The sequence below is a fragment of the Ylistrum balloti genome, unplaced genomic scaffold (genome assembly GCF_031769215.1).
Source record: "Ylistrum balloti isolate Yb309-2 unplaced genomic scaffold, AGI_CSIRO_Ybal_v1 Utg370240, whole genome shotgun sequence".
NCBI classification, from domain to species: domain Eukaryota; kingdom Metazoa; phylum Mollusca; class Bivalvia; order Pectinida; family Pectinidae; genus Ylistrum; species Ylistrum balloti.
Window position 1 is genome coordinate 1,011,145 of NW_026782195.1, and position 22,571 is coordinate 1,033,715.

Sequence of the window (22,571 nt, forward strand, 5' to 3'; positions counted from 1 at the left end):
TTACATTCTAGGAAAAAATACCAACATCCTCACAGTAATGTCTACAAGCACACGATGGGTTATCAACAATCTAAACACGGAACAAATCACTTTTCAAAGAACTGCACTGATGTCCGAGTCTCGTATGTAATATATTTAGATTACGTTCGCCAAAATTATAAGACGGAGGACAAGAATTAGCGTCACAAACCCTACATGAGTCGTTCGAAAAAATTCTCCGCTTTTTAATATATCTTTTTAAAAGATGCTCATTATTTCGAGCCTAAAAATGGTATGAAATTCATGATGGTATTTCAATTGTAAAAGCTTTAAAATGCATATCTGTTTTATAAATATGCAAAATTAACTGTGTAATAGTTTGTCACAAAAGTTAACGCAATAAGTTTGAAAATTATGAACTTTTTACTTCTACTTAATATGATAATATTAGTTATATACGTTTGGAGAAAAAATGGTTTAGCAGGGCTTGTTAACTCGAATTTCTTCGCTCTTTGTTACAAAGAGACAACTGTGTTTTCTCGACATGGTGACGAACAGATTATTATATTCAGTACGCGTCTTTCACTACACACCGCAGTCTTCCGGTCACGCGACTTTCATCCGGGCTTCTGTTGATAGGGACATAAGCAAAAGAGAGCGACCACGGCGTCGAAGAGCAGGGATTTTCCCCTGAATATATTTACATCATAAGTAAGTTTAATGTGTGAATTTGCCTACTTTGATCAGCCAATATGTAGTTGAGATATTCTTTGTCACATAATTTCATTTGATGTTTAAACCAGATGTATTTAAAGCCCACAGTTGACGTAAATAAATGACCCTGTCTGAAAAACGCAACGTTACTATAAATAGACACGATAATAATGTGTATTTGTTTGAACTCGAAAATAATATATGATCAAGATAACCTCCAAATGGCACTTTCTTTCCTTTTTTGTAACAGATTGGTTAGAATATACACATCAACCTTTTTATTTCATTGTCGTTTGTTGAGTAAAAACTTGTCCAAGCTCACGTGCAAGAATTCCACAGTTACAAGCCACGAGATCGTAGTATCTGGAACCATAACGGTATGCCTAAATACATAATGAATATATGGTCAGTGTCTTTAAATTTAAATTGTATTTTTGCAGGGGTTAAGCAAGACAATAGTGTCGAGCCACTTTTGTCTTTCTCTCCCGAACCAAAATGCAGCTTATATTTTAAGACACTGGCCATGCATTCTATTTGTATTGCACCACTGATTGAAAATCAGACAATCAAAACTTAAAGTTTTCTTGTTCAATTGTTGATGTTCTGCAGGATTTTACCTGATGATGTAAGCCATAATAATTGCTCCGCACAGAAATATAGTTCCACACTTAAATGGATGTGACAGCGATTTTATGACTTTTGTGAATAAACTTGTTCAGTACAACACATATATATCATAAATAGATAAGATATTGCTTATTTCAACATATTTTTATATTGTTAAACATAGTACTGGACATACTAAAATACCACTTTTCTGTCACTGTCAAATACAGCAAAAATATATGTGGCAGGTGTATTCCAATAATGGCAGTGCCACTGACTGTGTATTCTATTATCCTATGACATTTATTGAAAATTCAGACCACAAATAGTTTTTTTTTTCTTGGTCAAATTGACTTTGACATTTACTGCCCTGTGTAGAAATAAAGTTCCAAACTTAACAGTTTAAACAGCAATTTCATGAATTTTCATAAATATATCTGCTGATACATATAGTGATTAAAGTTTTAAAAAAATCATTGGTGATGGATAACTCCTAGATTGAAAAAAAACAAAACAAAGACAAATTTTTAAAAGATATCTGGAAGTTTTCTTTTTTCGTTTTACCAAATTATATTTTATCTCCATTCATATTTCCGTCTAAAACTCGGTGCTCTTGCAGTTTTCTAGAAATTGTGGATAACTGCAGTGCAGTTGTCAATACACAAAGAATGACACTGGCAGACACAATATTTATTTAGAGCCTGCATTTGTTATGTGAACGTGAAATGATTTAACATCTCATTTAAATCATGTAAACCATTCAATTTGAAATCAGTGGATCAAGTTTATATTTTTAACTATTTTACCCATATAGTTGGCAGTCATCCTGTTTCAATCAGACTTCCTGTGGCTATAGTGGTTTCCTAGGAAATCCAGAATTTGCTCTTCATATAATATTAATATATTGTAAATTGTAGGAATGATTTGTAAATTGTTTAAATGATGGCTAGCCAAGTAGTAGGGATTATTTTTCATTGCTGTATGGTATTTCAACTGTTTATTTTCTGTATCACCACATTTAGTTACAAATATTTAACCATTATATGATGTCATTTTATTTTGAAGAACCATTCCCTCTTCTTGGGAGCCCAAAATGTCCGACTCCAAAGATGAGAAGGGGGAGGAGGAGAAGATCTATGGTGGATGTGAGGGTCCGGATGCCATGTATGTCAAACTGGTGTCGTCTGATGGGCATGAATTTATTGTGAAAAGGGAACATGCGCTTACGTCTGGTACTATAAAGGCCATGCTTAGTGGACCAGGTAAGTAAACAATTAGAATGTTTCATAAATTAGAAAATTTTTAAGCCAAGAGCTTTATTGTATACATATCATTACATGTATTAAAAGAAAATAAACATTGTCTGTTCTGTCCTAAGTAGAATTTCTTTCATCTCTAGGCCCTTTGAGCCAAATAAATTACATTTTGTATATGGCGTCTTCTGCTGTCATTCATCTATCAATCAACTTTTTCCTCATTAATTTCTACTCATATCATCATAGACTGAGGGGATTTTGACCAAATTTGGTCAGAAGCATGCTTGTGGGAAATGAAACCAATTTTGTATAAAGAATGGGCCAGGGGCCCCCAAGGCCTGAGGGTAGTGCCAAATTTAGGAATGACGAAAGGGTTGGTACCAATAGAGGAATTGAAAGCTTGAAAATCTGTCTTCTGTTTAGAGGAAAGTATTGTGACCAAGTTTGGTTAGGAGCATTCGTAGGGAAATGGAAACTCAGGTTTATACAAACTATGTAGTAATTTCTTTTTGTAGGGATGAAGGGATTTTGACAAAATTTGATCTGAAGCAACATCTAGATGGAGGGGATTCAATTTTACTGATGCAGTGGGTTTTAAACTCCTTGGGACAGAGGGGTGGGTCCTTATTGGAGAAATAGATGTAAACTATTTAAATCTTTCTCTGTCAGTTTGGACAGCAATTTTGACTAGACTAAACCTGTTGAGTGGTGCAGTCTAATGGGCATCTTTTTCCAGAATCAACTTTGATTGAAAAACTCCAAATGGAATGGAAGATAACCAACACCCTGAATGACTTTGGTCATAGATCACATCATACTTCTAATACCCATAACAATATACAATATGTAATGTTTTAGAATTTTCATTTTGTTCAGTTACTGATAAATTTTTACCTTGTACTTCCAGGCCAGTTTGCAGAGAATGAGACAAATGAAATTAATTTCAGGGAAATACCGTAAGTATTAGAAAACAACAGCCTATTTCAGTTTCTTTGTGGAAATCTAACATAGCAAAATTATGGGAAAATTTCCGTTCCCCGATCTTTTAACCTATTAGGACTGAAGCACAGCATTATGTTTTGTTTACAGTGGCTTACAATGGCATTAAATACGAAAATATTCAAAAGGACAAAAAGTGTTGTTGAATTGATAAAAATGATGGCCAACAGTTGGTTGTCGAGATATTGAAAATATCACTGATTGGTAGGGTTCAGGAATGATGTAAAACAATGCCCTCTTTATTTTAGTAGGGTGGGGAGGGATATATATTTTTTTTAAGTTGTCCATCATGTCTAGAGTTGATTACTCCAGCAACTTCCTTTTTTAAGAGATTGTATTATATTTCATACAAAGGTTAATTGTGACAGTACTGTACAATGGAGGAGTTCCATGGTGACAAGATCTTCGTCACTATAGTTTTTTTTATTTTTTCAAATTGTCAAATATTGTGTTATTTCTACACATGAATGTGAGGACATTCATATCTCAGACACTTGTTTTTTGTTTTTGTTTTTTTTCTTAAATGCAGGGAGCAAGTATAGACTTTAATTTCAAAATGATTTCTTAAGTTGATCACAACTACTAGACTAGAATAAAAATCAGTATTTGCATGCATTCTTCATACTGTACTTTAAATACATTTGTTGTAAACATTTCATTGTTTTAAATAAGAAAAATAGAAATTGTTCAGAAGAAAGTGATAAGAACCTTTGATCGTTATTTGTTGATTTGGTATATACTTTTTTAATTAAAATTTGATATATTAGTTGGTTAGATTATATGGAATACTCAGAATGTGTTTAGATGAAGGTAAAGCAAACATGATTTAGATTCACTTTTGATTAAAAGTCCGTGATGGCAAAAAGCCATAATATATGGTATACAGTGTAGGTTGAAGTGGATGTTATTCAGTTTTGAAAACAGATATTTTGACAGTACAGAAAATAATAGGCTTTGTCAGATAATGTATTGTATATGTTGGTGTCGACAATTTTCTCGAGTATGAAGCAGTTTACAAATCTTTGATATTAAGTCTTTTGTTATAATGGGTGTTTAGAAGTATCACATAAGCCTAGTTTACCAATGTGTTTTTGTATGCATATTACCCAGTGATGTAATAGACTTTTGTCTTTGTTGTAGGTCACATGTATTGCAGAAGGTTTGCATGTATTTTACATACAAAGTGAGATACACCAACAGTTCCACAGAGATCCCAGAATTTCCTATTGCACCCGAGATCGCTTTAGAGTTACTGATGGCTGCAAATTTCCTGGATTGCTAAATGACTTGCGCTTTATTTGTAATGTAAATTAACACTTGAGGACTCCCTATATATCTGAGTCAGTAGCAGGAGCCGGCACTTGAGAACAGCTGTGCAAATTATAAAGGAACACAAGATTCCAACCTGCTGTCGTAACCATCTCCAATATTTTGTTCATTGTAATTATACAGTAATGGTAAGGATGTGTATTCATAAGTTGTACCATCAAAGGAACTGTGGATAAAAACAGGGACAAAGAGATTTAGCCAGATCTGATGCAAGCTTGAAGAATGAACAGTGTGTTGGTAATGTTTGTATGGGAGATATCATCATCATCCTCTTTGTCTATAGGTGGAGTCTAGTTAAATACACAGGAAAAATGGAAAGTACCTTTTTTTACCCTTTCTTAATTATTCTTTGTGAATGTTGTTAATATTTATTATTAAATATTGTGATATTTTATCACATTATGTATGCGTGCATCGGATATAACAGATAGAAATACACATTTTTATTCCAGCAAGCAGTTTCTTGTTATTCTTCACAATACATATTTCTTTAAATATTTCCTGGCATGAAGGAAATAACGCATTTTTTCAGTTTTCAGAGCCTGTATTAAAGTATTACAAAAAATCTGCAAAGGTACCAGCAGCTGTTTTCTCCTTAAGAAGAATTGCACAATAGTTTCACTTACCATTGCATTACATGTTTATGTAGAACAAAATTATATAGCAATATTACTAAATATGTGTATATAGCTGATGCTTTGTGATATTCAAGTGAGTAAACAGGTCTGTGTACTTTTAGAAAGAAATATGTAAACCTCAACATTCATTAAAGTTCTATCCATTTTATGATGTTTTATTTGTTTTCTTTGCTGTTGCTGTCATTAAAGGTCATGCCTTGAGTGATTATCAATGTAAAATGTTCATAAAAAGTTCTTCATTCCTCACAGAAATGACCTTGTCTTACTTTTAAAATCATATGTTTTTGAAAAGATAATAATTTTATGAAGTTCCAGAAGACCCAATATCCTGATATGCGAACAGGTAATTAAATTAAAATTTCTTCATATGAACTACCTTGACCTATCGTGGGAGTCAAATGTGTTAAAAACCATTTGAGAAATAGCCTTCTGTAAGTTCCAGGGTACTGAATTTGTCCAGGAAGTACCTTGGAAGAAGCGCTGTCAAATTTACTAATACAGAGCTGACAATGTTGAGCCAATTGACTGATGTCATCTTTTTTGACTCCGAAATAAGATCATTCCATTTATAGTATTCACAAAAAATTAATAGTTATAAAATTCAATCTTAAGATTAACCATTTTCATATCTGCTGATAGAGTGACACTGACTTATTTCAAGATCACAAGAGTCCAATGTTTAAATGTTCAAACAGACCCAGGATACTGATATTTAGCCAGTACATATGTAGGTACCTGGGGCAATTGGCTACAAGGTTGTCGCACAAATTATCAACCTTTCTAAGGTCACAGGAGTGGAAATTGAGAAGAGTCCTGTAAGATATCGTGCCAGCAGGTACGGTACCAAAGCTGAAACGAATAAATAATTACTTTCTTCGTCTAAATGGTCTTGACCTTTTTTTCTATGTCACATGAATCAAATGCATTAAAAACTTAGGACCTTTTCAAGATTCTCAGGACTGAAGGTACCGATATTTGGCCAATTAATACCCAGGATGCTACAGTATTTCTGAAATAAACTCCCTTGTAAGTTCACAAGGGTCAGATTTGTTAACATTCGGACCAGTTCTTTATATTATTTCTACCGGAAAACACTTCAATTTGAACCGGTATTATAAAGCTCATTCTAATTTTACTGCTCTATGCTTTTACACACTTGTTTTGGAAGTTTTTCTTATTAATGTTCTCTACCTATTTATTTTTGCTAGCAAATAAGTAAAAGTCGAGGACAAGTTTTAAAATATCTTCTATGAAATTAAAAGAAAAAGTGTTTTTTTTATCACATAACCCAGAAAATTAATTTTGAACGGTTTTAAAAGCAAGCAGGCTGCCATTTTGTTGTACTATTTTCAGTTCGTAACATATCGTTATTGTCCATATTGCTAACATGATCGCTCCAGGGTATATCATGATAGTGACAAACACGACAAAATATAATAATTATGTATGTCAGATTTTGAGAACGATCCAGTTTACCAGGTGGTCGTATCAAAAGTTACTCAAGTGATCTTCACGAAACTATGACTCGATATGATCAGTATAGATCACAGTGTGCATGTCACTGAGACTGAGACATGAACACATGGAACAACCTCCCCGAGATCTAGAACATATCAGTAAAATGGAGGGACACTGTAAATAAAGAGAAAGAAAAAAAAGATGGTCACTGGGGAACCAAGAAATAACTGGTATCGAGTATTACCACCGACTTAAGACATAAAAGTTCGTGTTTGTCCGGTACCAGAAGTTTATCTAAATATCTTATTACTCTAAATGTTAACATGTTTTCAACAAATATGTTTTTTCGGAATGTTTACATGTACAACGATTAACGTAACTTGACTATGACGTACCATCAACCACGGACATTATACTTCAACGTAGGTAAACACAACACCAAAGTTTATCTAGATTAACACTGATGTTCCGTTGTAATGCAAATATCTGTATGTTAAAACCTATTTGATAGATTAAGCATCTTGGCTTGTGGAAGTGTTGTTTTGTTTCATGGGGTAAACATTTTGAAGTCAATAGATTACTTTAGAGTGATCTCCCCTCTTATAAACAATCGAGTGCTCCCATGGCCTAAAGATCACAACCAAGACAAGTACTCTGCAAGAACTAGATATGGTAAGATTTTTTTTCCATTTTGGAATGAAAGCGGTAATCGAGAGACAGAATATCACATTCCCCACTGTAAACACTTGTTAAATGTTTTAGGAGAGATACAACACCGAACTTGTAACGTAACAAACTGCGTTCTCGAAGGAACGTGACATGGGAGATAACTCTATCAAAGAAACCCGTAGCCGCTTACGCATATAACAATAACTGTAGCGAACAGACATGGTTTTTTGGGGACCTCGTTCGAGGTTGACTTATCCATATTTGGCCAAAATATGTGACTATAAAAGAAAATTGATGAAATAATTGGGACACCATTTCAAATAATAGCTATGAAAGTCACACAATTCTGATTTACACGTACATTAGAAAAAGTATACATCTTAACTGCATACCCAAGTATTGCTAACACCACCGATGTGTTCGGGAGTCGTAATATCTCAATCAGGACTTAACATTCTGTAACTCAATATCATTCGAGGTAAAACCACGATTATAATATTACAGAATATGTCAGCTCGAGATTTAAAATTTACACCAAACATATTAAGATTATCGCATAAAAATATCAACTAATTTCATTTCTCTTCAATTCGATTTAATACCTCCATTTTCTATCATACGCCAAAAGAAACTTTGTTATATTGCCATTTTAATCACGACTTCTTTTTCATGCCATATCTCGCTTAAAGTTACCCGACGGAGTAGGACGAGACAGAAAATTGACTTACAATGTACACGTATATTCTATTCGATCTTGCTCTGGGAGTTTCCCTTCCAGATATAAAATATAGAGATTCTCTTTACTACGAGTGACCTTATATATACAATTTATCGGGCAATCATTAAATTTTCTTTATATTACACATTTAAAGAAAAACACAAAGAACGAAAAGTTCGGCATCATTGCAGTGATGTTTTTATCAAATTAAAAAAAATCTATGTTTTACTTACAAAAAATATAAAAGAAGGGTTATGTTCGTACATATATATAAACAACAATAATAATATGTTGCACGGAATAACTGAGCAATAGGGGTCTGTGGAATACATGTTGATGATTAAAGACTACGGGGAAATGTTGGGGTTGCCGCCATGATCTCATTTTTAAAATTATTTCATTTTCCTTTTGTGATATGCATTTAAATGTTTTTGATGCTTATAAGTATTTTTTGGTGGTTTCTCATTTGAAAAAAAAATGATAATACATAACTGGAATGGCCAAAATATACATGGCAGGTGTCCTCGAAACTGAAGACGCTTACCTTTCTAGAACACCTGGTCGTGTTCATGTTCAAGAGTCTCTGTGTAAATCCTTGTTTTGTTCATATTTTGCCCAGGTTTCATGGATAATAAGATAGAATCATGATCTTTAAAGATGTCGATATTTTCCTAATATTTCAAAGTCACGTGATCATTATAATTTGGAAAAGGGGAGAAATAATCTGACATCCACCTTGTACTTTCAGACTCTCAGACTGATTTCATCAAAATGCAACATTCATGGAGCTGAGAACATCCTGAGATGTCCACAAGGTATACTTATTCATTCTGTAAACATGTTCACCACGATCCAGACCATTGATTCACAGCTTTCAAATTGACTTTAAGAAAAACTTCAGTTTGACTTACTTTCGTGTCTTGTATTAAAATAAACGCTTGGACACTTAATTCAGTGTAAGAGATTAGTGGTAATAGTCAGTAATTGTGTTTGAATTTAGACTACATTGTGCTTACAAACTTCAACAGTCCGAGTTACCTAATAACTGACAAGCCACCAAAGGGACGCTAATCTTAAGTCTTAAATAGCGCGACGCTTTCATGCATTGAAAACAATTTGTCCTGTCTATATTATCGTATTGTTTTTAATACTACACCATGTTTCCTTATTAACGTTATACATTATTGTTAAAAATCAGCCCATTTCATACCTTCTGACTTAAGGATTTCTACTCTTTATTCTTTTGTATGTCGATTTCGTCCGACTTGCCAAAATTATCAGTTTGCCTTTGCATTACGCCAACAAGAGGAAGACCGAAATCTTTCTATATAAAAGTTCTATATCTTTAAATATGATATATATATATAAGCCGATCACAGAAATTTCGACGCAGCATTGATAATGATTTGTACAATTAGATAGAGGTGACTTGACAATGCCGTCAGTACTCACATTAAGAAGGAACAAGAAAAGAGAAACTCAATAATTGGTTAAGGAGTCATAGTAGAACCTCTGTAAATTAATTGCCCATTTTTTGCCTTCAGTAAAAAGAAAGACTCTAAGATGTTTACAGGGATGTTTGCCATATTTTACGTCAAGCACGAACATGACATCGTTCCGATCAAGACTGGAAGGTTATGGTGGCGGTAGTGTGGATCTCACTAAGGACGTGGCTGATGGCATTGCTATCGTCACCCTTAACAACCCGGACAAGAAAAATGCTTTATCAGGTAGATCCAGAAATTATGATCGCCAGTTAACCAGAAACTTTTACATATAAGCAGGCATAAGACAGTAATGTAATATTATTTACCAAATAAAATCAGTATTGTTTTATATTCTATATTAACGTCATAGTAATATTTCTGAAAGTAACGGAGAAAGCAGCCTTTAGTGAACACATTTTGTTTGCTTTCGTTTGATATTGTTGAAAAATCAGCTATCGCACTCTTGCAGGTAAAATGATGCTTGATTTCCGCAATGTGGTCGAAGAATTGGAAACATGGGATGATGGAAAAGGTGTGATATTAACGGGGTCACAGAGAACATTTTGTTCTGGAGGTGATTTAACCACTGTTCAGAACATTCTGACATCAGAGCAGGGTTATGAAATGGCAGAATTCATGCACGAAACATTGACACGGCTTCATCGACTGCCGTTGGTCAGTATGGCTCTTGTTCAAGGTAACGCAATTGGAGGAGGGGCCGAGCTTACCACAGCTTGTGACTTTCGTGTGATGACCAACACGGCCCGTATTGGGTTCGTACAGATGAAGATGGGTGTCTTGACAGGATGGGGAGGGGCGACAAGGCTTGTTGGATTGGTAGGTCGTTCAAGAGCTCTGGACATATTGTGTTCCTCTAGACTGCTTTCTTCTCAGGAGTGTCTCAGACAAGGCTTGATAGATCACATCATTCCCTTACAACCGCCCAAAGAGGAGAGTATCGAGGAGGATGAGGTTACCCTGAGGATCGGTCGTGCTTGGCTGAGTCAGTACTGTCACGCGGATGTGAATCTGGTGAGGGATATGAAGACAGTGGTGATAGAGGCTTGTGAGTCGGACTATATCTCCTCACTAGAAAAAGAACGTGCTATATTTAGTAAGACATGGGGAGGACCTGCTCAGAAAAGAGCACTTGATCTAAATATTAAACATTCTTGACATAGAATGATTTAGATGTTATATCGGCACCGAGCCGTAACTGAGATGAACTCGGATTCAATACATCTGAGCATACTGTTTGTTTGCTGTAGAACATTCAGGAAATGCTACGTACTTTCCGACTTCGTATCCTCAGAAGTTTCCTGAAGTCGTGTAGCTCCCAGCATAACTAAAAAAGTCCTTGAATGACCAAACCGTTGTAGGATTTTTTCATTGTTGGGTATGTAGTTCATGAGTAAAGTGGTATTTCTAAATGTGTTTTGTGTCGTCCTTAAAGAATTTATTGCGGTTTGTGAGCTCTGCTGTTTGGTAGATCAAGAGGTTTTTTGTATACCTGTATATCATATATAAATGTCATATCTAAATTCTTATGAATAATTTCATTGGTTAATGGAAAACAATTACAAAGAGAAGAACCAAAAAGCTGCACGTGACATGTTTACTCTTTAGATGTCATATCCATTACCGAACTCATGTTTTTCACCTGTGTATGTCTTTGTAAGATTGAAAGCCAAATCCAGGTCTACCAGGATGTAGGAGGAAATTTGAGAACACTTTAAATAAATACACAAGATGATCTCTGAGTCAATATATATATATGGTGATTCGGTGTACGTTGGCCTGATATTTATGATACTGCCACAGTTATCTAGGATCTGCTGTTACTAATCACATAAATTAAATTTAATATTAAATGCATTAGACTTCTTATTTCTGATTAAATCTACACACATTTTCAACTTTTATATCGTATACTAGAAAAATACTATATCATAGTCTTGAAATATATGTAAGTTTAAAAAAAAAGACAAGAAAATACCAACATTTCAACATAATCATAATCCAAACTCGAGGTCAATAAAACAAGGGCAAAATATGAAAGTAAGCATCTCCTGCTACATTGACGACACCTGCTATGTCAGTATTGGTCAATCCAAGTAAGTAATGTCATGTTCTCAAATAAGAACAAGGTATACAACAACGGAACCAACAGGAAAACTAACGAGCATCAAACACGTCCAGCTTCATATCCCACAAAGAAATAGATCAGATGTCCGAGCAAGGTGTTGGCAGCTGACAGATGATGAACTTATGCTAGTTACAAAGCAGGGTTCCAAGCGAGGCAGGTTGATGAGGACTATTATAATCTCATTAAATCTATTATATGTCTTTGTTTTCCATTAATTTACCTGGTATCTGATTATCTTGTTCTTATTTGAGAATGTGGCTTTACGCACTTGGTTTGATCAAGATTTACGTTGCAGGTGTCTTCATGGAGATGAGATGCTTGCCCTACCGGAACACCTGTTCCTATTGACCCCTATCCTTTTTCAAACCCATTCATGTAAATATTTCTTTTGATCATATGTTTATCGGTTTGAAGTTCAAATACAGATTATGTTGTCATGTTGACATTTTCTTCACGTTTTAAACTCATGATACCGCTTCATTGTGTGCTTTCAATTTTGAAGTTTCTTGTTCTATCAGCAGCTTCAGATTATTGAAACTTAACTCACCGACAACTGAGTTCGGGCATAACAAGTTTTCAATCCTTGGCGATATCTGGAACCCTCGATGTAATAAGTACGACAACACGACACCTTTACTACATAATAACTGTAACACGATATTTAGGTGCAGCCAGGATTGAAAACGCTACTTAATGAAGGTCTGTGAACGGACGTACTCCGACACATTATTTCAACGTCTGATTGATACGTGTAAATAAACTTTAATACACAATTTACCCCTTTGTGTGCAGTAGACACCTTGGGGAAGTGGAGCGTGCACGCTTTGATGTTTAAAATCAGAATATCTAATTTAGTGTAGATTAATCTTTTTTGAATATGGTATGATAAATTTCTTTTGATCCTTGGAACGTTAATTTACATGTTATGAAATTGGTATATAATCACCTGACTATTAGAAGCTTGTCTAGGTGATGGTACACAAGTCAATTAATCTATCTATTTGTGCGTCACTTATTTAATGTATCAAATGTTTGTCCTTATGATGTTATTTTTTGGAAAGTTTCCAACTGTGTGGCCTGATGGTTTGATGTAGAAATCGCCCTTATTCTGATCCGTTGTACGTCCGTCCATGCGCTTCCGTCCATGTGCGTCCGTTTTGTTTTCGTTATTTCTGTAGATTCGTATTTTAAACAAATGTTTCTCGATATGCATATTTGACGGTTCGATACCTTTTCGGGAGAAGCAAATCGTCACCGTTTCAGTCTTTGACATTTTAATGATCTTATTGTCTCTATCTGGGGTATTGGAGGATCCTCTCGGTGTTGAGTATTCCGTACTTGGTTGACTATTTCGAGTCTAATTGAATGCACAATGTCGACATTTTAAGACTAATAGGTCTAATGCCATTTCTCAGAAGATGCGAATAACAACCTCACATGGAGAGGATAATTATATCAGCAATAAATAACCTGAATATGTTAAAGCATTGTTTATAAGCTAAGGGCATGACTGTTAATATTTCCTTCATTCAAGAAAAAGAACAGGAAAAGAATTTTCTCATTTTAATGATGGCATAAGATCGCGTTTTATGTACAGTTGTTTTAATGAGTGTAACGTTGCGGGGATTTTGTAGTCAAGTTTGGTCGATGTTGACTTATGGGGTAACTTTTAAGTCGTAACATATGCGAACTGAACTGACTAAAGGTTAATGTCGTCTGGGCAAATGTCCATCCTCGATCATCTAGGGGTTACGATCACTTTCGTTCTCGACACCCCTGGAACATGTCAAAATTGCAAAATTGAAGGTACAAGCGATGTAGCTTTATAGGTTCGAGAAAAAAAATCTGACCAATCACAGGCTGATACGCTCCTTTTGAAGATTACAAAAGAGCTACATCAACAACATCAACGCCGTTACAGTATACCGTTATGCGATCCCTAATTTTGTTTGGTGTACGTCATATCAACGAGATGTCGCACAAGGAACCATCAATTTTGCCATAGCATGCTCAAGGGGTGCAGAGAACGAAAGTGATTGTAAACCCTGGAGTATCGAGTATGTCAAAATGTCAAATTATAAATCTAAACATCTTATGACATCAAGAAAAGCAGATGGGAATTGTTATTAAAGTGAAATAAGCAATGACTAAGGTCATTAGGTCAAAGGTCAATTTCGTATTTTGTCTCTATATTAATAGTATAACGTACGGAGACAAAATAAAATCGAATTAGACAAGGGGTCTACTATATCTTCCCAGTGGAAATATTTTGTCATGAAGTTATTTTCGAAAAAACAATTATCCTTGTTTATAAGATAGTAACAAAATTTGCTAAGAACATTTTGCCTCAATGCTAATAAAATCTAAGAGAATCAATTTACAGTAGGTGAGCTTGTTGAAGAAATACTAACAAATGTATTATTATACTCCGTCTAAAATCATTGCCGGGTCAGAGACAGCTATGGATCCTGACTGAAATGTCGAGGGTTAATGTTGTTCGAATGTCTAAAGTGTGACCATGCAAATCTGTTGAAAAAGCTTTGTATCGAAAGTGTGATCATGCCAAACTGTTGAAAACTTTGTATCAAAATTGTGACCTTGCCAAACAGTTCAAGAACTTAGTATCAAACGTGTGACCATGCCAAACTCTTGAGGAAAGATGTAATATTCTCTTTGTATGTATGATGAATTGAGAGAGGAGAGTAAACTCTCAAAGTTTCTGCGCCATGGAGGAAAATGTCATCAGGGGTTTAAATGTTAATATAAACTAAATATTATCCCATTTCCACCTGCTACACCTTGTGTTCTATATCTACTGAAGAATCAATGTTTGTGATATTTTATCAGTCTAGGATGTCATATTGGGTTTGTTTTAAATTAAAAAAAAAACTCTCCAGATTCAGCTAGACCTGACCACTTGAGCAAGACTGAATTATTCAAAATATGTATAATCCTTGGCCCCCTGAACGATATACCCGTCACAATCTACAAAGCTGTATATACACGGTAACTATATATCATAATTATGTGCATTTCACCTCTCTGGTTACAATAGAAACGGTTACATTACGCGAGAACCCGGCGTACTGGAAATCAGATAGTTTGGTAACATGATTTTCTTTTTTATTCTTTATGAGCGGGATAGTGTTTGAAAAATCCATTATAAAAAGGCGGGAAAGCGGAACCAGGAAGGATGGTTATGTAGCCTAGGTGTCACCTATCTGTCACGTATGTAAGGACAAGCGAGCACACAACCTAACACAATAGATACCCATTACTTACTGGTCTCTCGCTTTTAAGATATGAAATTAAATTCGAGCGTCGTATAACAAAAGGCATGCATGGTGGATAAATAGGACAAACTGAATATGCATGGTGAGCAATTATGAGTATAAGTGCTGTTGTAGGCATATATCCTTCGAAACGGTTTCAATATCTTAACACTAGATATGGCTCGAGTGTCAGGCTGAAAGCCTCGGCGATTACGTACACTGTATATAACTTGGACAGAAAACTAGTGCAGAATGAGATATAGGGTGTTTCAATGGGGGAAATTATTAAAGTTGTAAACTGTTTAGATGCGTTCTGAGTTCTTCTGAACGCAAAAATTCCACCACTGCGGGTCCAATAGTATTAAAGACATAATTCGGAAGCTTTACGTACACAAACACTACACTATTGTAGATATGTTAGTTTTGAAGTGTTAATTACGAAATCTTTTGACACCAGAAAACTGAAATTCTGTATGTCCTATGATTTAAAGTGATATTTTTGAGTAAGACTTCACAAAGAATGGAATGGATGATTGTATATCGCATCCAGTAAGAATATTATGTGTGACGCACTTTCTGAAGACAAATGACTATTATATCGTAGTGTATTTGCACCGAGGTGTAGAGAGTAAGTGATGGTAATGAAATCACATGACTTTTCGTCTGTAGTATTATCTTTGGTTCACTAAGATGGAATGTAGTGCGACGAAATGGTGATAAGATGATAATGGAAACATGCCTATTTGGTGATCTTTTAACGCATACATTAGGTAGCAACAATGTATTATCTCATCAAAAGTATATCTGGCAACGCTTTATTTCAAACCTGGTAATAGTTGCATGAGAGTCTATGTGACCCCTCGCCTCTGTTTAGTACCGGCCCGCTGCAGCTTTTACAGATGGCCAACTCAACTGCTTTGAAATTGTCCCACTCAATCATGTGATTTTGATGTGTGATATTTTCTGTTAGTGCTGATGTGCGATCCGGGACCAGAATCGCTTCCGCTCTGATCTCATGAATGTTCCTGCCTTCAAGGGTTTCCTTGTCGTCTAAGTGTTCGATAAGTGGGACCCCAAATCTGTCTAGTTTCTTCAACATACAATGCATCCGCTGTCGTATAAATTTGTATATAAATATAAACTTTTTTCTATTTTTCTACAATTGCGAAACAAGCTATCAGCGTATATTAATCACTCTCTTTGGCTCAGATTGAAGCGCGCATGGGGTCTTATTTTGAGAGGAAATTGAAGTTCCCGAAGGAAATTCATGTTATCGGGCAGATGGCACCTACGCTTAGAGACTTGAACCCTGGGCAAGTGCGTTACGACTGCGCCAACACATATACATTTTTTACCAGCTCACCTTCACAAATGATAGAACTGGACACGATTGTTTAGGTAATATGAGTTGGACGGTACTATACAAAGACGGCATTTGTTTTGAAATCAATGACGGATTTTCGAAAATCGTTCTATCACACGCTATTACATGTCGTTGGATTTGAAAGCTTCTTTGCCGATTTATTGTAAGCCTTATTACGTATTGGTGTGTACGTAACACCACGAATCAGGTATATCTAAGTCCGTGTTATACTTTAAGGTAAATCCATGAACATGTTCATGTCCAATTTGAAATAGAAACAATTAAAATAATTGCGTCCGTAATTTGTTTCGAAAGTACGTTTTCCGTCGGCATGCGTAGTTGATGAAACAGAAGAAAATTAAATATTGCCATAATCTCCATTTGTTAGGGGTCTGTGTCTATATCTTTCCTACGTCTATGTGTTGCTTTCGTTCAATCTATTTTTAGTTTCAGATTTGGTCAGTAACATGTTGAATTTCGGTGTTTTGTTTTGTAGGGAATATCATTAAACATAGTAAGGATTTAGTTTTGAACACCTAAAGTGTGAACAGTGAATCAAAAGCCCGGGTTAGTAAAAGTGCTGTCGGATTTGGATCTCAACTGTAAATGTGCCACCCGACAGATTATATTGTCCCTCGGGGCGGTATTTTTGTCAGGTGTTGATATTAATCCTTAAAAGTTGAACAATAGCCTTCCTTCACACTGATACAGTACGGAAACTTAATTCCTGTGTGCATTATGATATTGTAACTTATAAACACACCAAACTTATTATACACTCTCTCTCTGTAATGGGCATTATTGTTTATAATTTAATGAAATATCTTCTGTTAAGTTAAACTAATTTTCAGGTTGTTGTGATGTGTCAGGGTTGCTGTGCTTAGATACAAGTTTACTAGATAATACAGCTATGCCTGTCTTCTTTGTGCGGAGGATCACATCACCACCCTGCTGTTTGATGTGTTCTGTATCAGACTGAAAGTCACTACCAAACAGCAGAGGTCCGATCAATACTTCTCTTATATTGTCCTGATTTATCACTAAAGAAATATGTAACGAATTATAGGATACAAACTTAAATAGAGATGTTTTTACATTTTTTTTTTATTTCTTAAATTCCATCTCTCTCTCTCTCCCTCACGTTGTTATTTCTAACATTCCATCAGCCTCTCTCTCTCTCTCTCTCTCTCTCTCTCTCTCTCTCTCTCTCTCTCTCTCTCTCTCTCTCTCTCTCTCTCTCTCTCTCTCTCTCTCTCTCTCTCTCTCTCTCTCTCTCTCTCTCTCTCTCTCTCTCTCTCTCTCTCTCTCTCTCTCTCTCTCTCTCTTTGTTATTTCTAACATTCCATCATCCTCTCTCTTTCTCTCTCTTAAACTTATGAAAGTATGGTTTCTTTTCCACTTGTTATTGTGCGATTTTATTATCCTTTTGCCATCTTTTTACGCTTAGAAAATAAATCGCAATAAGATGACAAATTATTACACTAAAATTGACACAAAAAGTATTTGTTCTTGGGCAGCAGACAACATATATAACGACCTAGTGAAAAAATCCGGAACCAATGCTAAATCCGGAACCAATGCTAAATCCGGAACCAGTGCTAAATATATATCTATATATATATATATATATTACATTAATTAGACTCAGTTACAGACTTATATCTGTTAGACTACAAGTGTTACCTAGGCAAACATGTCTTTCGTGTCTGATGGACGTTCTCCAAAGCAGCTTCTAAAGGGAACGAATGAACGTTTCTGATGAAATATTTTATGTATAAATACTTGGAACACATGTAACAGGTTGTCTAATTGCCTTTTACTGCATAGGTAAAGGTGTAAATGCCACAGAAGAGGATCCATGTCTGGTCAAGTGACACCTCAACATTTCTTACTGACGGTGTTTCCGTGAAAGGACAGCACCGCTAAACCGAAACTGCTGTCGCAATATCAGAACACTGTTACTGCGATACAATAAAAACAATGTTTCCATTCATGTTACGTCACAGAATCCCGAAATCAGTGAATTAACATAAATAATGCATTAATCATTCGCCAAAAACGGATAACACCGCTAGCAAACAAACAAATCTGCCGCCGCGAAATGATGACATATTCTAGATGAAACATTAACACTGCCCTGGAAAATAATGAGATAGTCACCACGAAATGATACCATTACTACTACACTAAATGCCACCTACATCGAAATAAAAACTCTTATCAAGCGGATAAAACATTTTCATTAATTTACAACGCGGTTAAAAGCATCACGTGTGAATTAAATCACGTGACCGACATGTCATACAGCGATAAGACATGTCATACCTTAGCTCAATTTTCTCAGAATTGATGTCACGGCATCATGACGTCACATTGAAGGCGATATAAAATGGATGAGTATGACGACACCGAGAACTTTGTGATTGTTATAAACAAATGATTTTATATATAAACAGATGTGTCATAGATATCTAGGTGTAATATCACGAAAGAGATAATTTTACAGAGCCTCGATAAATAATCACATATGATGATACGACCATTAAATATCTACAGAAATTAACTATCAACAGAACGTATACACGTTAACTGAACACACGTTGTGTACTTCTACCTCAAACCGTCTCGGTCTGTAAACAGAATGCTAATGTCCAGGAAACTAGAGAAGAGTATAATAAATGCCACATATGTATATTGTTACACTTACATCCCTCTTACCGAATTTCTTTGATGTTTTATTTGATTGCGTATTGCATACATAACATGGGAAAAAAGAAAGGCGGGAATAAGAGATGCTATTTAATTTAGTTCTAAATGCAGCGTGAAATGCCGAGGCGACATTTAAAATGTATTTATAGTTTTCAAAGTGTTAATGCCAACTTATCATATTTCTATTTCCAGCTTCCGTGTGTTCAGGTCTCGGTGAGAATTCTTTACACGTCTCGCCGTGTCAACGTTGACTGTAGCTATGACCCACTTAACACAGTATTCACATTACTAAAGTTCATGTATTACTAAGCACATTATATACATTGTGTACAGTATATAAAACACTTTGTAAACATTATTATGTAAAATATTGAACACAATGTAAACATTACTGTGTACAATATATAACACAATGTAAAAATTACTGTGTACAGTATAACACAATGTAAACATTACTGTGTACATATATATAACACAATGTAAACATTACTATGTACATATATATAACACAATGTAAACATTATTGTGTACATATATATAACACAATGTAAACATTATTGTGTACAATATATAACACAATGTAAACATTACTGTGTACAATATATATAACACAATGTAAACATTACTGTGTACACTATATATAACACAATGTAAACATTACTATATACATGAATATATAACACAATGTAAACATTACTGTGTACAATATAACACAATGTTAACATTACTGTGTACAATATATAACACAATGTAAACATTACTATGTACAGTATATATAACACAATGTAAACATTATTGTGTACAATATATATAACACAATGTAAATATTACTATGTACAATATATATAACACGATGTAAATATTACTATGTACAGTATAACACAATGTAAACGTTACTGTGTACAATATATATAACACAATGTAAACATTACTGTGTACAATATATATAACACAATGTAAACATTACTGTGTACAATATATATAACACAATGTAAACATTTCGATGTACAATATTACACAATGTATACAGTACTTTGTACAATATATATAACACAATGTAAACATTACTGTACAATATATATACAATGATATATATAACACAATGTAAACATTACTGTGTACATATATAACACAATGTAAACATTACTATGTACAGTATAACACAATGTAAACATTACTATGTACAGTATATATAACACAATGTAAACATAATTATGTACAGTATATATAACACAATGTAAACATTACTATGTACAATATATAACACAATGTAAACATAACTATGTACAGTATAACACAATGTAAACATTACTGTGTAAAGTATAACACAATGTAAACATTACTATGTACAGTATATATAACACAATGTAAACATTATTGTGTACAACATATAACACAATGTAAACATTATTGTGTACAATATATAACACAATGTAAACATTACTGTGTACAATATATAACACAATGTAAACATTACTATGTACAGTATATATAACACAATGTAAACATTACTGTGTACAATATATAACACAATGTAAACATTACTATGTACAGTATAACACAATGTAAACATTACTATGTACAATATATAACACAATGTAAACATTACTGTATACAATATATATAACACAATGTAAACATTACTATGTACAATATATATAACACAATGTAAACATATAACACAATGTAAACATTATTATGTACAGTATAACACAATGTAAACATTACTGTGTACAATATATATAACACAATGTAAACATTACTGTATACAATATATATAACACAATGTAAACGTTACTATGTACAGTATAACACAATGTAAACATTACTATGTACATATATAACACAATGTAAACATTACTATGTACAATATATATAACACTGTGTACAATATATATAACACAATGTAAACATTATTATGTACAATATATATAACACAATGTAAACATTACTGTGTACAGTATAACACAATATAAACAATGTTGCTGTGTACAGTATATATAACACAATGTAAACATTACTATGTACAATATATATAACACAATGTAAACATTATTATGTACAGTATATATAACACAATGTAAACATTACCGTGTACAGTATATATAACACAATGTAAACATTACTATGTACAATATATAACACAATGTAAACATTACTATGTACCGTATAACACAATGTAAACAATATATATTGTGTACAATATATAACACTATGTAAACATTACTATGTACAGTATATATAACACAATGTAAACATTACTGTGTACAATATATATAACACAATGTAAACATTACTATGTACAATATAACACAATGTAATCATTACATATATATGTAAACATTGTACATATATATAACACAATGTAAACATTACTGTGTACAGTATATATAACACAATGTAAACATAATTATGTACAGTATATATAACACAATGTAAACATTATTATGTACAGTATATATAACACAATGTAAACATAATTATGTACAGTATATATAACACAATGTAAACATTACTGTGTACAGTATATATAACACAATGTAAACATTATTATGTACAATATATAACACAATGTAAACATTACTATGTACACTACATATAACACGTTATTATACAGTACACTTTGACTTATACATACTATACTGTAATTCCGTTATCTCGAATTTTATAATGATCTCGGCGACTGTATCGAGAGGAAACATCCAGGTATTGAGCTTCAGTACCCTATACCTGACCGAAAGTTTTACCATACAAATATTGACTTGTCCTCAGGCCGGAGTGATTAGAGTGTCATTTTAACCTTACTGGCCAATGTCCGGTGTCATTTCTTTCTTGACACAATTTATGATACACACACAGCGACAGTGACGTAATTAAGCTAAGGTATTAGTTATCAGAATGTCAACCTATAATTTTCACATGATCTAGTGTACCTGTGTGTTAGTGATTTAAATATTAGGTCAAAGGCATTTATAGCTAACGTGTTTGACATATATGAATAGGTGTTTAGAGTTACCTCAGGGCTACGCTACAAATATAACAAATATGATAAAATTTTTCATAAATCTTTTATGCATACACAGAGAACGAAATTCATTTTAGCATGTTCAGCGGTTTATGTGCGCCCTGTAATACACATGGCCATAGTACGCAAGTAGGTGACCCCCGGATTGTGTTAGTGTGTATGTACATACGTTGGGAACGGACTCAAGCTCCTACGTGCTTCAG

At 34.1% G+C, this 22,571-nt stretch overlaps 2 protein-coding genes across 2 annotated transcripts; both read left to right on the forward strand.

Annotated features, from left to right (window-relative positions):
• The first annotated feature begins 612 nt into the window (after positions 1-612).
• Positions 613-5,669, forward strand: LOC132552162 (elongin-C). The gene is made up of 4 exons (XM_060216304.1): positions 613-690; positions 2,365-2,561; positions 3,463-3,511; positions 4,695-5,669. Exons 2-4 carry the CDS (start codon positions 2,393-2,395, stop codon positions 4,834-4,836), a joined length of 360 nt encoding a protein of 119 aa, XP_060072287.1. The 5' UTR covers positions 613-690; positions 2,365-2,392; the 3' UTR covers positions 4,837-5,669.
• A 1,696-nt stretch (positions 5,670-7,365) lies between these two features.
• On the forward strand, positions 7,366-11,263 carry LOC132552145 (ethylmalonyl-CoA decarboxylase-like). Its single transcript, XM_060216285.1, has 4 exons — positions 7,366-7,401; positions 9,115-9,181; positions 9,911-10,096; positions 10,323-11,263. Exons 1-4 carry the CDS (start codon positions 7,366-7,368, stop codon positions 11,027-11,029), a joined length of 996 nt encoding a protein of 331 aa, XP_060072268.1. The 3' UTR covers positions 11,030-11,263.
• Positions 11,264-22,571: the final 11,308 nt, after the last annotated feature.